At 34.4% G+C, this 16640-nt stretch overlaps 1 protein-coding gene across 1 annotated transcript in view; it reads right to left on the bottom strand.

The window, feature by feature from the left end:
* The window catches only part of LOC148943435 (major facilitator superfamily domain-containing protein 12-like), a 112408-nt gene extending 97944 nt beyond the window's left edge, over nt 1-14464 (bottom strand). The window contains exon 1 of the mRNA XM_089101135.1: nt 14383-14464. Within this exon, the coding sequence (XP_088957261.1) occupies nt 14383-14464 (82 nt within the window). The remainder of the gene's footprint in view (nt 1-14382) is intronic.
* Nucleotides 14465-16640: the final 2176 nt, after the last annotated feature.

Genomic DNA, 16640 nt, shown 5'->3' with positions numbered 1-16640 from the left:
TTGAGTTTATACGACAACACTTTCTATAAGCACCTTATATGCCCCCAGGGCATAAATTACAACCCTTACCCTAAGGGCTGTTAGGGTGGTTGTCATTCTCTAGGACCTAGTTTCCAGAACTTTCAACTACGTTAAACAAAATGGATATCTCAAAATTTTGATTGGATATTTTTGGGGAAATGGTGGGCGTGAGAGGGGCGTGAAAGGGGCGTCAGTCGCTCTCCAATCACTTTCAAATATTAAAAAAGACACTAGCCCTTTCAATTTCCAATCAAATGAGCCCTTTTGAAGTTTCTATGACAACGCTTTCAATACAAATCTTATATGCCCCCAGGGCATAACTGACAACCGTTGCCCTGAGGGCTGGGGTGGGGGGTTGTCATCCTCAAAGACCTAATTTCCAGAACTTTCTACTACGTTGAACAAATTGGCTATCTGAAAATTTTATTGGATGTGTTTGGGGGAATGGTGGACGTCAGAGGGGGGTCAGTTACTCTCCAATCACTTTCGACTATTAAAAAGGGCACTAGCCCTCTCAACTTCCAATTGAATGAGCCCCTTTTGAAGTTTTTAAGAAAATTCTGTCTATAAAAACCTTATATGCCCCCAGGGCATAACTTAAAACATTTGCCCTGGGGGTTCTGGAGGGTTTGTCATCCTTAAATACATAATTTTCTGAACTTTCAACTACGTTGAACAAAAAGGCTATCTGTAAACTTTGATTGAATGTTTTAGGGGAGATGGTGGGCATGAGAACAGGGTTCATTACTCTCCACTCACTTTTGACTATTAAAAAGGGCAATTTCAATTTCCAATCAAATGTTGGAAAAAAATTTCCAATCCAATCATATAAACTTTATATGCCCCCAGGGCATAACTGACAACCCTGGCATTGAGGGCTCTGAGGGGGCTATCATCCTAAAAGCCCTAATTTCCAGAACTTTCAACTATGTTGAACAAAATAGATATCTCAAAATTTTGATTGGATGTGTTTGGGAAAATGGTGGTCGTGAGAGATGGGTTAGTTGCCCTTTAATCACTTTCGACTATTAAAAACGGCACTGGTTCTTTCAATTTAAAATTAAATGAGCACTTTTTGAAATGTCTACAACATTGCTTTCTATAAAAACCTTATATGCCCCCAGTGCCTAACTTACAATCCTTGCCGTGAGGGCTGTGGGGGGGGGGAGGGGTTGCCATTCTTAAAGACCTAATTTCAAAAACTTTCAACTACGTTGAATAAAATGGCTATCTAAAAATTTTGATTGGATGTGTTTGGGGAAAAGGTGGGCTTGAGAGGTGGTTAGTTGCCCTCAAATCACTTTTGACTATGAAAAAGGGCACTAGCCCTTTGAATTTCCAATCGAATGAGCCCTTTTTCAAGTTTATACGACAAAGATTTCAATAAAACTTTATATGCCCCCAGGATATAGCTTATAACCCTTGGCTTGAACACTGTGGTGGGAATGTCTGCTCAAAGGTATAATTAAACTGAGTGAAACAAAATGGCTATCTCAAAATTTTGATTGGATGTGTTTTGGGAAATGGTGGGCATAGAAGGGGTGTTAGCTGCCTTCCAATCACTTTCGACTATTAAAAAGGGCACTAGCCATTTCAGTTTCAAATCGAATGAGCCCTTTTTGAAGTTTCTACGACAACGCGTTTTCTAAAATCTTATATGCCCCCAGGGCATAACTTATAACCCTTGCCTTGAGGGCTATGAAGGGGTTTTCATTCTCAAAGACCTAATTTCTGGAACTTAAAACTACGTTGAACAAAATGGATATCTCATAATTTTGATTGGATGTGTTTTGGGAAAAGGTGGGCGTGAGAGGAGGGTTAGTTGCCCTCCAATCACTTTCGACTATTAAAAAGGGCACTAGCCTATTGAATTTACAATCGAATGAGCCCTTCTTGAAGTTTCTAAGACAATGCTTTCTATAAAAACCTTATATGCCCCCAGGGCATAACTTACAACCCTTGCCCTGAGGGCTATGATGGTTTGTCATCCTCAAAGACCTAATTTCCGGAACTTAAAACTTAGTTGAACAAAATGGCTATCTCATAATTTTGATTGGATGTGTTTTGGGAAAAGGTGGCCATGAGAGGGGGGTTAGTTGCCCTCCAATCACTTTCGACCATTAAAAGGGCACTAGCCTTTTGAATTTCCAATCGAATGAGCCTTTATTGAAGTTTCTATGACACTGCTTTCTATAAAAACCTCATATGCCCCCAGGGCATAACTTAAAACCCTTACCCTGAGGGCTGTGGGGGAGTGTCCTCCTCAAAAACATAACTTCTATCTGGAATTCAACTGCGCTGAACAAAATGGCTATCTGGAAATTTTGATTGGATTTGTTTCGGGCAATGGCGGGCGTTGAAGAGATGTTAGTTGCCCTCCAATCACTTTCGACTACTAAAAAGGGCACAAGCCACTTCAATTTCCAATTGAATGAGCCCTTTTCGCAGTTTCTACGACAATTTCTTCGATGCGAAGTGCCCAGGTCTAAAGGAAAATATAATAAATAATACATTTTGCCAACATCGTTTTTATATACCCCCCAGGGTATAAATAAAAACCCTTCCCCTGAGGGTTGTGGGGGAGTGTCCTATTTAAAAATATATTTTCTTTCTGGAAATCAACTACGCTGAACAAAATGGCTATCTCAAAATTTCGAGTGGATGTGTTTGGGGAAATGGTGGGCGTGGAAGGGGTGTTAACTGCCTTCCAATCATTTTCGACTATTATAAAGGGCACAAGGCACTCCAATTTCCAATCGAATGAGCCATTTCTGAAGTTTCTACGATAACTCCTTCGATACGAAGTGCCCTGGTCTAAGACCAAGAAAAAAAAATTGTGCCAACATCGTTCTAGCCTCTAAAAAAACGTACCTAGATCTCCACCTCTTGGACGGTATGGAAAAGAGGTTTTTTTATAAATGTATTACACAATATATGTGAATTTTATAAATGCAAACCACGGGCTCCAAAGGACGCTTAGTGGACCAGACCAAATATTTTTTTTAAATATACGTTCATTAAATTTGGCTTTGTAAAAACTTGTTTTATTTAATTTTCATTAAAAACGATTATTGAAGTTACCAATAACTGTTTTTAAAGAAACTTAAGCAGAGGATTAGTGGCTAATGGCGATACCTCTATAAAATAAAACGCGCCTTGACCTCTACCTTTTGAGTGGTGTGGAAAAGAGTTCATGTGAAATATTATTTTATTTGAGATTTTTTAGGTAGAAGAAACATTGAAGATAAAATAAGGCTGAAAGAGAGAACACGAAGTTTATCTAAAAAAGAGAAGCGAGTTGGGAAAAGCGGGTACCAATCAGGAATCAAGTTGCCCTATACTTCATCCTTTTAAAGACATAGGAAGAAACCAAAGACGACGGTGACGGAACGTTCTTCTGTTCCGAAGACACAATCGCGATGAAATTTCGTACGTCGCCGCACTTGCCACCAAGTTATTGTCTATTTCTGCGAATAGTGTGACCGCAAAAAGACTATTTTTGGTGGTAGGCCTGATAGTTACTATGATAGTGACTTAAAAGAGAAATGGCCTCAGTCCGCACAGAGTGTATAAGTTAAGTTTCATTCACAATAAATATAGCCACATTCCGCAGTTCTAATATACTTCTGAAGTGTGCCTGAAGGAGTTTTTCTTTTCGACGCACTAATATTCAAAGATAAATGATGAATTTTGTGATACGGTATTCGAAGTTTTGTATATAGTAATTTTCAAGGAATAAAAATAATACTAATTTTGATAATTCATTCTGTTAGGAATACATAGCTATTAGATATTTCAACTATTATGCAAGGGTTCTCAAATGCCACAGCCATTTCTTTTTTACCAGATTTCTACTTCTCTTGATGAATAATGAAGAAGACCAGCGTCCAGCCAGCGAGTCGCAAAGTTTCTACCTCATTAATAGGTAGAATATCTTTTAAATAAAATTGGATTTGCGGAAGACTTGAATTTATTCTCTTATAGGTGCGACGCCAGGGACTAGTCGTAATTGTAATATAAACCTTATATAAAACCTCATATAAACCTTATATGCCCCCAGGGCATAACTTACAACCCTTGCCCTGAGGACTGTGGAAAAGTGTCCTCCTCAAAAACATAATTTGGATCTTGAAATCAACTACGGTGAACTAAATGGCTATCTCAAAATTTGGATTGGATGTGTTCGGGGACATGGTGGGCGTGGAAGGGGTGTTAGCTGCCTTCCAGTCACTTTCGACTATTAAAAAGGGCACTAGCCATTCCAATCGAATGAGCCCTTTTCGAAGTTTCTATGACAAGTCCTTCGATACAAAGTGCCCTGGTATTGAAAAAAAAATAATACATTGTGCCAACATTGTTCTTTACTTTGGCACCAGGATTGCGCTGCCTATGAAAAAGGGCAATTTAGATTTCCAATCAAATCAAACTTTCTATATAAACGTTATATGCGCCCAGGGTATAACTTACAACCCTTGCACTGAGGGCGCTGAGGGGGTTATCATCCTAAAAGACCTAATTTCCAGAACTTTCAACAACGTTGAACAAAATGGCTATGTCAAAATTTTGATTGGATGTGTTTGGGGAAAAGGTGGGCGTGAGAGGGGGCTTACTTGCCCTCCAATCACTTTCGACTATTAAAAAGGGCACTAGGCCCTCTGAATTCCCAATCGAAAGAGCCCTTTTTTAAGTTTCTAGACAAAGATTTCAATAAAAACGTATATGCCCCCAGGGCATAACTTATAACCCTTGCCCTGAAGACTGTGGGGGAAGTGTCCTGCTCAACGATATAATTTCCTGAACTTTGAACATCGTGGGACAAATTGGCTATCACAAAGTTTTCATTGGATGTGTTTGGGGAAATGGTGGGCGTGGAAAGGGTGTTAGTTGCCTTCCAATCACTTTCGACTATTGAAAACGACGCTAGGAATTTCAATATCAAATTGAATGAGCCCTTTTTGAAGTTTCTGCGACAACGCTTTCTATAAGAGCCTTATATACTCGCAGGGCATAGCTTACGGCCTTCGCCCTTAGAGCTGTGGGGAGTGTCCTCCTCAAAAACATAATTTCTAGGTGGAAATCAACTACGCTGAACAAAATGGCTATCTCAAAATTTTGATTAGATGTGGTTGGGGAAAAGATGGGCGTGGAAGGGGTTTTAGTTACCTTCCAATCACTGTCGAGTATTTAAAAGGGCACAAGCCACCCCAATTTCCAATTGAATTAGCCTTTTTCGAAGTTTCTACGACAGCTTCTTCGATACGAAGTGCCCTGCTCTAAAGGAAAAAAATAATAAATAATACATTGTGCTAATATTGTTCTTATTATTATTATTATTATTTATTTCTAACCCACACTGTACAGAGGTACAATACGTGGAGTATCACGAGGAAAAAAACATAAAATCAATATATAAATCAAAGATTACTAGTTACAGAATAACACATAATAATTTAAAAGAAACTAAAACAAAAAGAAATAACATGGAAGGAGGGGGAAAATAGGAAGAGAGAAAAAAACTCACAACTTGCAGAATCTAATAAGCAATAATATGCAGAAATATGGACAAAAGCTGTCATTATTATTATCAGTATTTGAATTTTACTCACTCTTTACAATACTAAAAAATTTAGAATGACCAAACAGAGAAAAACAATTAAACAAATAAAAGAAAAATAACTTACGACTGAAAAAACCTGATAAGGTGATGGTGCGGAGAAAAACGGATACAAGCAGTATTTGAAAGTTTTCTTTGTAGTGCTTCCAGTTTTTCAGTAATATTAGGAACAAGAAATTTATTAATAACTACCCGGTTTTTGGTCCAAGGTGGAAGAAACAACAAAAATATACAAAATCTAAAATAAATAATCTGGATTCTTTTTAAGTCATTTTTCTTAAGAAGGAGAAAAATTTCCAGAAGCAAAAAGAATTGAATGGTCACAAAAAGTTGAGTAGAGCTTGGCCAACGCGAGTTTATTATATTTACCTCTATTGGCAACAATCTTAGCGTATCCTAGTTTAGTTTTCAAATTAATATCTAAGACTCTGCGCTCGCACAAGCTCGGAAGACTATTAGTAATTGAAATACCGAGCCATCGAAGAGAATCTACGAGAGGGATAGTAAAGCCACTACAGCGAAGGGAAGTACTAGAAATGTTATTAAAAGAAAGAAATTTACATTTACCTACATTAAGAGAAAGGCCTATGTCTGAAAAAGAAGTGGCAACACAAGAAACCATGTTAGATAAACCAGTTTTAGTGCGGCTTATAAGAAGCAGATCATCAGCGTAAGCCAGGTATGAAACATCAGAAAAACCGGAGAGATAGGTAGCCGATATCTTTGCCAGAACTCCTGAAATACATAAATTAAATAGGGTCGGAGATAAAACTTCACCTTGCCTTAAACCTCTTTTCAATTTAATAATAGATGCTGGCACAGATTTCAGCCGAAGAAAAGAATTAGAATACCAGTACCGAAGAAGCAAAATAACCGATAGATTGACACCGCGACCACGAAGAGCAGAAAAAAGCTGACTATGACATACACTATCAAAAGCTTTTGATAGATCTAAAGTACAAAGATACATACTCCTTCCCTTAGAAGAATTTTTAAGGAGCAAAGAAGATAATACACGATGTGCGTGTTGACAACCTACTCCGGGCTTAAATCCAAACTGGTTATCTCTCTGAAGCATATTATTAGTCACAAAAGGTAGTTATATATGCTCAAGAACTTTACTAAAAATGCAAGAGACAGTAATAAGTCGGTAAGATGAACAATTTAAAGGAGATTTTCCCCTATTTAAAATTGAAGAAACAGTACCACACATAAAACCCTCCGGTACACCAGAAGTACAGACACATCTGAAAAAGTGGGTGTATATGGTCAATAAGGGGGGAGCAATCTAATAAAAGATGAAATCTAGATATACCATCATATCAACATTATCTGATTTAAGTTTCTTAATTGCTTCAACTACGGATGAAAGAGAAATGGGAACACAAAGACGCTGAGATAGAGGGGTACTAAAAATAGTAGAAAGAGAATGAGTATACAAAAAATGCACACGGTAATTAACATTAGAAAAAATAAACGAGTAATGGCCATGCCAAGCAGATGCAGGAAGACAATCACTACTTGGCAAATCACTTCGAATCAACTCAGAATTAATAACTTTTCGCCATTCTCTCTTTGACTCTGGAAAAACCCTACCACGATAACGCATTGACTAAAGATTTTTTTTATATTCACTGTGCCTTTTACGCTTAAGGTCAGATACAATTCTAAAAGGCAGTCTATCACATTCACTCCAGAATTTTAACCAAAACTTAGCTTTATTTTTCAAAGTTTTTAAATTAGGATCTAAAGACCAAATAGGTTTTTGCGCACCACATCTAACACGTTGCAGCAGCACTGCAGCTGCCTCGGCATCTTTTAGACATTTAATTATATGATTATAATAGCAATCCAAGTCCTTTTTGCAATTTACTTGTATAGAGCTCTGAAGCAGATGATAGGGAACTCGTATAGCAGACAGCAGGCTTGTTAGTGTAAACGCATAGAGAGGAACATCAGCTTTCTTCCAATTACTTTTTCAAACCATTTTGAAGACCGGGGTACTTTACAATAGCTTGCAGGGTTCAAATTCAGCGTAAGAGTAAGTGAGATAGGGAGATGGTCTAAGTCTTGTTCTTAAGCATGTAAAAACACTATTGATGTAGTAATACAAGGTGAGCAAATAATGTGATCAATATTGCTCTTACTGCCTGAATGGTGAATATAAGAATACGGATGAGTTTTGGGTATAATATGAGAAGATGGAAGGCAATCTAACAACAAATCAATTCTCACTGATGAGTTATTTATATCTGTATTGAAGTCACCAATGATCATATAATCTAGAGAAATAAAAAGAATTTTTTCCACTAAAACCTTCAACGTGTTACAGGCTTTAGCATATCTAGCCATCGATCTGGAAGAACGGTCATCATAAGGCAGATAAGAATTAATGAAGACTATAGTGCCCATACGAACAGCCAAAAAAAACTCATCCGAATAAAAAATCACCGGCGAAACCAAATTAGGATTGCGCTTAAAAACAAAAGCTAGACCGCCGTATAGGCGGCCTCTTGTGGTTTTGGCAGTAGAAAAAAACACATCATGATGAGGGCTCCAACGCAGAAGGCTAGTGCTAAAGTCTGTAAGAATATGCTCGTGCAAATATACCAAATCAAAATCATTATAGAGCTCATCAATAACGAAGTTCTTATCCTTAGTACCATTAATATTGAACGATATTATTGGAAACACCGAAGTCATTGCGAAAAGGGGGAGCGCGACATTAGTTACTTAGATACAGGGCAGGACAGGCTATATGAAGTATGATTTTTACCACAGTTAGCACACTTGGGAGAAACACTACAAGGAATATCCTTAGTAGAAAGATGTGGTCCAGCATATCTGGCACATTTCGGGACATTACTGGTGCAAGTACTTTGAAGGTGATCGTAAGACCGGCATTTGAAGCAGCATTTAGGTATTTCTTTAAATATGTGAATTCGAAAAAATTCATATCCAACTTTAATTTCTTCTTTGAAAGAAGTGGACTGAGCAAAGGAGTCTTCAAATTCAAGCTTAATTGACATAGTCAGGCCCAATCGATTTGCACTTATTATACCTTGCAGTCTATTAATAACTGAAAGGTCAACATCAACTGGGAAACCTCTGAGAATCCCAAAAAAACGCTTGGATCGTGCTTTAACTGTTGCTCCGGTAATAAAGTTCTGAACCGATGTACAAAAATTTTCTGTTGCAGATTTATCGATATTGACATACCATCTGTCTTTAACAGGTTTCACACTACAAACTAATTCATGCCCAGCTATTTGATCGAGGACAGGTTTGCGTTTATTCGGATCAGACAGATCTGAAGGCACTTTAGAGACAATAACTGTCGTATGAGTGTCAATTACTGGGGTAGGTTTTGGAAGTTGAGGAAAATTCAACTGATAATTTTCAAGTTTCCCTGACAATTCAACAACCACTTATTGTAGCTCATTAAACTTAGAGAGTAAAGAAGTGTAAGCATTTGCAGGGAGACATGGCACCTCTGTAGGTCACTTTATCACAAACATAGGTACAAAAGTGTCTCTACTGTCAAGAGATCTTAACAGAGAAACAATGTTACTAAAATGATTAGAAAGTGCATTATTCCCCTTACGTACTGGGCAATCCGATTCAGGTGCACTTATTTGCAACAGTAAACTTTTAGTTTCTTTGACTATATTCACGTTAAAAAACTCCATACGATGTCTTTTGATAATATCCTCCTCAAATTGCTTTGAATAAAATTCAGAACCGGAAAATATACAAGTTCAGGCATTTCGTCAGAGCTTTTCATGGCTATCGCAATCACCACACAAAATAAAAAGTCTCAATATTAATTCAAGAAAAAATACTAAATTAATAAATATCAAAATATAGGTCAAACTAAAAGCAAACTAGATTCCATTTTATTATTATTATTATTATTATTTTATTACCCATTATTAAACATACAAAATGTTGTAAATGGAGTAAAAGAAAAGAAAAAAAAGTAACATCAAATTATGTTTAAGAGGTAATTACTTGGCAAAAAAAAAAAAAAAAAAAAAAACTGTTGTAAGTCGTTGTAAATTTACAAGCAAAAGCACCTTAAATCTAGCGAAATATTTCCAAGTAGAACCTTCCATTAGGGCTCATCAGAAGAAATAGCACGTGTCTTAACGGGTTTTGAGGCTTTACTTTCTTTACCCGGCACTTTGGAGTCTCTACCATAAGATCTATATGGTATCCCTATGTCAGGTAAAACTTGTGAAATACATCCATACTAGTAAAGCTATTAAAAATTACAGACAAAAAGTGTTTCATTGTTTCCTTAATAAAGTCCCAGAAGTTACAGAGCTAAGACCATTCTGGAACAAATGGAGACTGGTCCAGATGTGTCTTTTATTGGTATCCGGAACCAATTACAGATTTAAAGATCCTCAAGCTTGTTGAAAACAGTCTACAAATTCAAAATTCCAAAAAAGAAAAGTGAAAGAGAAATTATATTAAAATATCATTCAGTATTTCTTTATAAATTTTTTGTATATTTACCTAAAAGTTCATGATACATAAAACTAAATTTTTTGAATTACCAACTAATTTTTTTGGCAGAAAAACCTCTTAAGATCAGTTTGTCGCTCAGCTTTTTACATCTGTTTTTAAAATCTGTGTAATTACTGCATATTTTTGCATACCTAAATAATTGGGAATAATAAGCTGAATAAGTAATATTTGAATGTATATGACTTTCAAGGAATGGAAAATTAATTTCTTCAAAATTAAAATCATCCGTTTTATTATATATTTTAAAAACTAATTTATTATTATCCGAAATATTAATATTTAAATCTAAGAAATGGTCAGAGTGTCGTATCCCACAGCTAGGCTCCAGAATTAACTCTTGTGGATAAATATTTTTTGAAATCTCAATAAACTCTGAACAATTTAATACTAAGAGATCGTCCAGATATCTTTTATTATTTGAAAGCTTATATTTTACATTGCTTGGGCTATTTTTATTTATCATAAATTTGTATTCTAATTGACTTAAAAACAGGTCCGCTATGAATGGACTCACATTCCCACCCATAGGAATGCCAACAGTTTGTTTATATAAATTCCCATTAAATCTTATAAAAGTATTAAATAGAACACATTCCAATAAATCACATACAATATCCAAGCTATAACATCTTGAATTAATAGTACTTCTAAAAAAATTCGTCTATCGGGCTTTTTTATTAAAAGTAACAATTTTCAAAAATTCGATATTAGACAAAAGAAAAGATTTCTTTATGACCATTTTCAATTTTTTGAATATTAAATTAAGTGACAAATTTGTATATAGAGTAATAAAATCAAATGAATCGACTCTTTTAGCTGAAACATTCGCCAAAGAATCTATCACTTGTAACGAGTTATTAAGACTCCAATATGGGTTAAAGTTAGAAAATTTTTTAATTCCGGAGCAATATGCTTTAAATTTATTTCTAATTTCTCCTAAAATTAAAGATAGGTCAGTAACCGCAATTCTGGTTGGACACCTTGCTGCCCCAGCAATAAAACGTGGTTTTGGTGGATATTTATGAAATTTTATCGTCCAATATAAGAAAGGAAACTTTTTATCATAATCATTTATTTTAATATTGAATTTTTTTTAAATTCTTTCTTCTATATTTTCAATTAAACTATTCTCCTCCATATGAGCCTTTTAGTATGTATTTATTGTTTGTATCTCTTTTGATAAAATATCTCGATAGAGTTTCTGAAAAATTTTGGCGAAATTATTGCTTGCTTTATCAACTATTACAATTACAAATTCACTCTGTATATTAGAAATTGATTGTTTCATATTGGAATTATAAAATATTGAATTTTCTCAGAATCTGTTGGATTGTTTCTATACATGCTATTTCGTACACTAGTCAAAACCAAATTTATCCAATTCTGAAATCTGTCTTTAGTAATTTTCTCCTTCTTGCACCATTTATCAATAAATAAATTTAAATCATTCTTTAATCCCCTAAGAATATCTTCTGGCCTTATGCAGTAAGAAAGAAGGAATTTAGCCCCCATTTTCATTATATTTTGAAGATCAAAATGCTTTATAATGGACAAATCCCCCGTTACAAAATGGTTTTAGGTTTGATTTACATACGGTTAAAATTGCTCCCAACTACAAAACTATTTCCAATTAATCTCCCTGTTAAGTTTTTTAGTATTGTATTATATCTACAAATGATTTGACTAATTGTGTTTGAAAATTTATATATTAAATTTGGACTATCTTTATACACCAAATTACATGGAAGGGCATTCTTCACTCTCCACTGGTTTAAGATTCTGGGTAAATAAATATCTTCTATTTGTTTAGTACTAAAATTAACAGAAAAATATTATCTAATGTCCTCATTTATAGTTTTATCAGATTTATTTATATTTTGAAAAAAATTTTGATGTAGCTACACTGCAAGCTGTCTCATAAATTAATTTAGTTTTTTATTTGAATGTTGTACTATTTTTTAAAATTCAGAATACTTTTATAAAATTATTCCTTGATAACTGATTTAAAGATTTTATTAAACTATTCATTCCATTAGTCTCAAATATGTGACCTAAATCGATTAAAAATTCATTTAAATCTAAATAATTTTTTTTATTATTTTTCCTATGTCCTCTTGATCGGTTTTTACGTTTAGTGGGGCAATTAAAAGAAGGGGGCTCCGTTCACCCATTAATACAGTTACCAACTACATTAGACATGTCTCCGTATTTCGCAACTCGATCATTTAGCCCAAAAGGATACGCGATACCAAGAGCATGGATCCAATAATCTTCTCGTCTGCGTAATTTATTATTTTTCTCATATTTAGTAAAGTTTTTTAGGTCCAGATTTTCTAAAGTTGTAATAGTTAGATTAGATACAGAGCAAGTACCATTATTATAATGCAGAACGAGATAATTGTTAGTTTTTTCCTTGGTGATTGTAGTTTTCTTTCTCGAAAATCTCATATATGTTTTGTTAATCGTTGTCCCCACATATTGTAATTGACAATTTTTACATTCTAGTAAATAGATAATATTATTTGTTTTACAATTTTCCTATCCTGTTCATAAATATTGAAACTTTTTATTATATAAAGTGCTTTTAACATTATTTCCAGGGATGAAGTTATCTTGGCAAATAAAACAACAACCATTGCACTTACTAATGTTTAGCAGACCCCTTTGAATATTATCATTACCATTATTATTCAATATAAAATCAGAAATAAAATAAAACCAAAACGACAAACAGTACAAAGTCCAAAACATCTCTAAAAGCCAAGCCAAAAGTCCACAAGTAATAAGTTCACTCTAACTAATCATACAAAAAAAAAAAAAAAAAATAAAAAAAACACTACCCTAAATAGAGCTTTTGTTTAATACTACCATTTAAAAAAAAGTAATAAATTGGCCAAATAATAATCAATTTCAGGTAAAACCTGGACCAAGGTGAAGGTCAGTCGGGGAGGAATTTTTGATTCTTCCTCCACCAGCACTGGATCCAACCTGGATTCATATTATGTTTAAGAGGTAATTACTTGGCAAAGAAAAAAAAAAAAAAAAAAAAAAAAAAAAAAAGAAGTGTCGTCCTAATCCAGCAATTGAGACAAATGTGCACTGGAACGAGGTTTTATATATATATATATATATATATATATATATATATATATATATATATATATATATATATATATATATATATATATATATATATATATATATATATATATATATATATATATATATATATATATATAATTTTAGTATCCTAAAATTAATAAATTTCTACCTAAAACATTGAAATAGATCAGACTGCATCTAAATAGGGGAATTATTTTATATATATATATATATATATATATATATATATATATATATATATATATATTCTATGCCCCCACCACATGTTCTGTTTTAAAACAAGGAAGTGGTATTACAAATTTCCCGTCATCCCACCTCCATTCCGTCACCCTATTTAGATGCAGTCTGATCTATTTCATTGTTTTAGGTAGAAATTTATTAATTTTAGGATACTTACTTTTTTGATGGTGAAGCGGTTTAATACTGGCATTTCAAACTTTCGGAAGGAAAAAGGTGTGATTTTGGCTTAATTAAATCATGTTTTCTCATGAATGAGTATCTCTGTGAAATAGATGCTCCTGGCGCAGAAAGGCAATTTTTTTGTCAAATACTTCGGAGAATCGTATTTTATGACGTTTGACATCGTTGGCTTAAATGGCTTCGCTGGCTATAATACAAATAGTCTAGTCTGTAGAATAATAAGCGGGACGAATGAGGGAAGAAGAAAAGATTAAACCGTTGGATAAAATCTTTACTTCAAGTTTAAAATCTTTTAGTGAGTATTGGTGATTCATAAGAACTTATTAAGTCTTTTATCTTTTTAATAGTTTCAAAAGTGTGTTCTAAATTTCTCAAGTTGTAGTTCAGCATATAGCCTACTAATTTAGGGTAGCCTGTAACATAATATACACAATTTGGCAGCTGAATTTTAGCAGGTGTTGCTCAAGGCTTGGACCTTTTTCTAAATGAAGAAGCAGACACTTTTGGTAAATTTAATCAGAGACCTAATAGGCTAATCATAGCCTACAAGAATAACTACAAAATTGAACCCAATCTTAGTGGAGCTTAGATATAGTCATTGGTGAGAATATTTGTGTTATTTTTGAGATTATACGTGTTAACTGGATAGGTTAGTTGAGTTTTAAAGATACTTTTAATGTGGTGTTGAGATAAATTAGAATCAAGAGAAATGGAGCCAGTGGCTCCATCTCCACTTCTGAATAATCTATACATGATGCAAGCTGCATATGGTCTTTATATGGTCAACCAATATGGACAAGTATTTTACCAATTCAGACACCAGGCAGCCCCCCAGTAAACTTACACCATCCAAATCTGGGTATACCTAGTTCATCACCTTATGTACCTATGATTACTACTCAGAACCGATATACCCCTTTATATGACCAAAAACTTCCATCTTTACCTTGTGATCTGGATGTGAATTTAGAGAACTGCAAAAGCCCCTACAAAGCAGAAGGCATTGTGAGTAGCCTAAAAAAGACATCACTGAAAAGAAGAGTATCTGAATCAGTCAGTGCACAAACTCAGTTCGAGAGAGCTACCAAAATGAAACAAAGAATAGATTCAGTGACTTACTCACATGCTGATGCCAGCAAGAAGAGGCCCCAAAAGGAGAAGTTCACTGTAAGTCAGGAGTTTGAAGTCCCAGAAGAAGATCTCTACAGATTTGGATTGGTAGCAGAACTTAATGAAGTAGATACATCGAAGACACTTCCAGAAGACATCAGCATTTGTAAATGCCTGAAAGAAATACTGACAAGTGATACATTTGAATTTGAAACTCTCAATAAAAGAAATAAGATGATCTTATTTCTTAAAACAGAAGAAGCATGTGAAAAAATTAAGAGTATAAAAGTGATTGGAGGATTAAATGTGAACATTCAGAAAAGAAGCAATACTGTGAGAGGAATTATCAAAGGTATCCCCTTGGAACTGTCAGAACAAGAGGTAATTGAAAGTATTGACAGTCAAATTTCAGTGTTAAGTGCAAAAAGACAAAAGCGGTTCAATCGTGAATCAAGGAAGCTAGAGGACAGCCTGGCAATTTTATTAGCTTTTGACAGTAACTTCCTGCCACTTGCAGTTTGGATGTGTGGTAGGAAAAGAATTGTGCAAGAATATAATAGACCAATAATACAGTGCCACAAATGTCAAAGACATGGACATATCAAGAAGAATTGCAGGGCCAAAGAAGATCTATATCTGAGATGTGCTGGTAAACATCAGTCAGCTGTCTGCCCTTTGAAAAACTTAGAACAACAGAAGAAAGCAGATTATTTCAGGTGTGTAAATTGCAAAAGAAACCATCCTTCTACCTCCTCGTTATGTAGTGTTAGAAGAAGGACTTTGGAAGTGTTGAAAGTGGCAGAGAAACACCAGATGAGCTGCGGGAAAGCAAAAACTGTATACAGATCATATGCTGAAGGTGTCAATAAGAATAATTACAAAGAACATTCAGTGAGAGCGCACAATGTGTCCCAATTTGGAGTTAAACAAGTTATAAACAATGCTGCAAACAAAGTTCTTATTGGACTTTTGATATCAAAAGAATTATTGGATATGGCAAACTTACCGTTAAAAGAGAGGGTAGAAAAATTATACAAGTTAATCAAAAACCTAGGACTTGCAGAGTTGGATTGTAGTTCAGTAATTCAACAGTGTAAAAACAAATGACTTTGAGACAAAGCCTGAAAATTATGTGATTGAACGCTCAATTTTTGGTTAAAGTGAACAAATATCTTCTGCTGGACTATTGTACCAGTATTGATGACAATATTTTCTGTCTTCAAGAAACGATCTTAAAAATATATATTAGTAATAAGTTTCTTAATTAAAAGGTGTTAAGAATGGACAGATTGGATAAAGATAGTGGAGAATTTATCATTAGAGTCAATAAGCAACTCAATCACACTCCTATCTATTTTAATCATTATGATCTTTGTGAGATGGAAGTGGTTGAATGTAAGTTATATGTGTCACCATCATTGAAAGTGAATATATTTAATGTCTAAATTCCAAATGGAAATTCTTTGAAAATGCCTGAAATCTTACAAAAAATACTGGACTTAGTACCTAAAGGAGATAAAGTGATGATAATGGGAGATTTTAATGCTCATCATAGAGCATGGTGCACTTGTGGACTAGAAAATAGAAATGGAAAAATTGTAGCAGATTTCCTGCTAGAGAATGGTGAAGTTTCTCTTTTGACTCCCAAAGATTTGCCAACCAGACTTAATGGAAGGACTGCAACAATAGATTTCGTTACAAGCTCAGCTAGCTTAGCCTCAAAGGTTGAATTAAAGAATGACAAAGCGTCATGTTTGTATATTGATCACGACCCAAGAATCACAGAGCTGTGATCCCAAAATGCTACAAGAATTCAAAA

This window comes from Artemia sp. Qi Xiang Cuo, chromosome 15 (genome assembly GCF_049724085.1).
Source record: "Artemia sp. Qi Xiang Cuo chromosome 15, ASM4972408v1, whole genome shotgun sequence".
NCBI classification, from domain to species: domain Eukaryota; kingdom Metazoa; phylum Arthropoda; class Branchiopoda; order Anostraca; family Artemiidae; genus Artemia; species Artemia sp. Qi Xiang Cuo.
The sequence above is the reverse complement of the archived record's forward strand: the minus strand, read 5'-3'. Positions and strand labels throughout refer to the sequence as shown.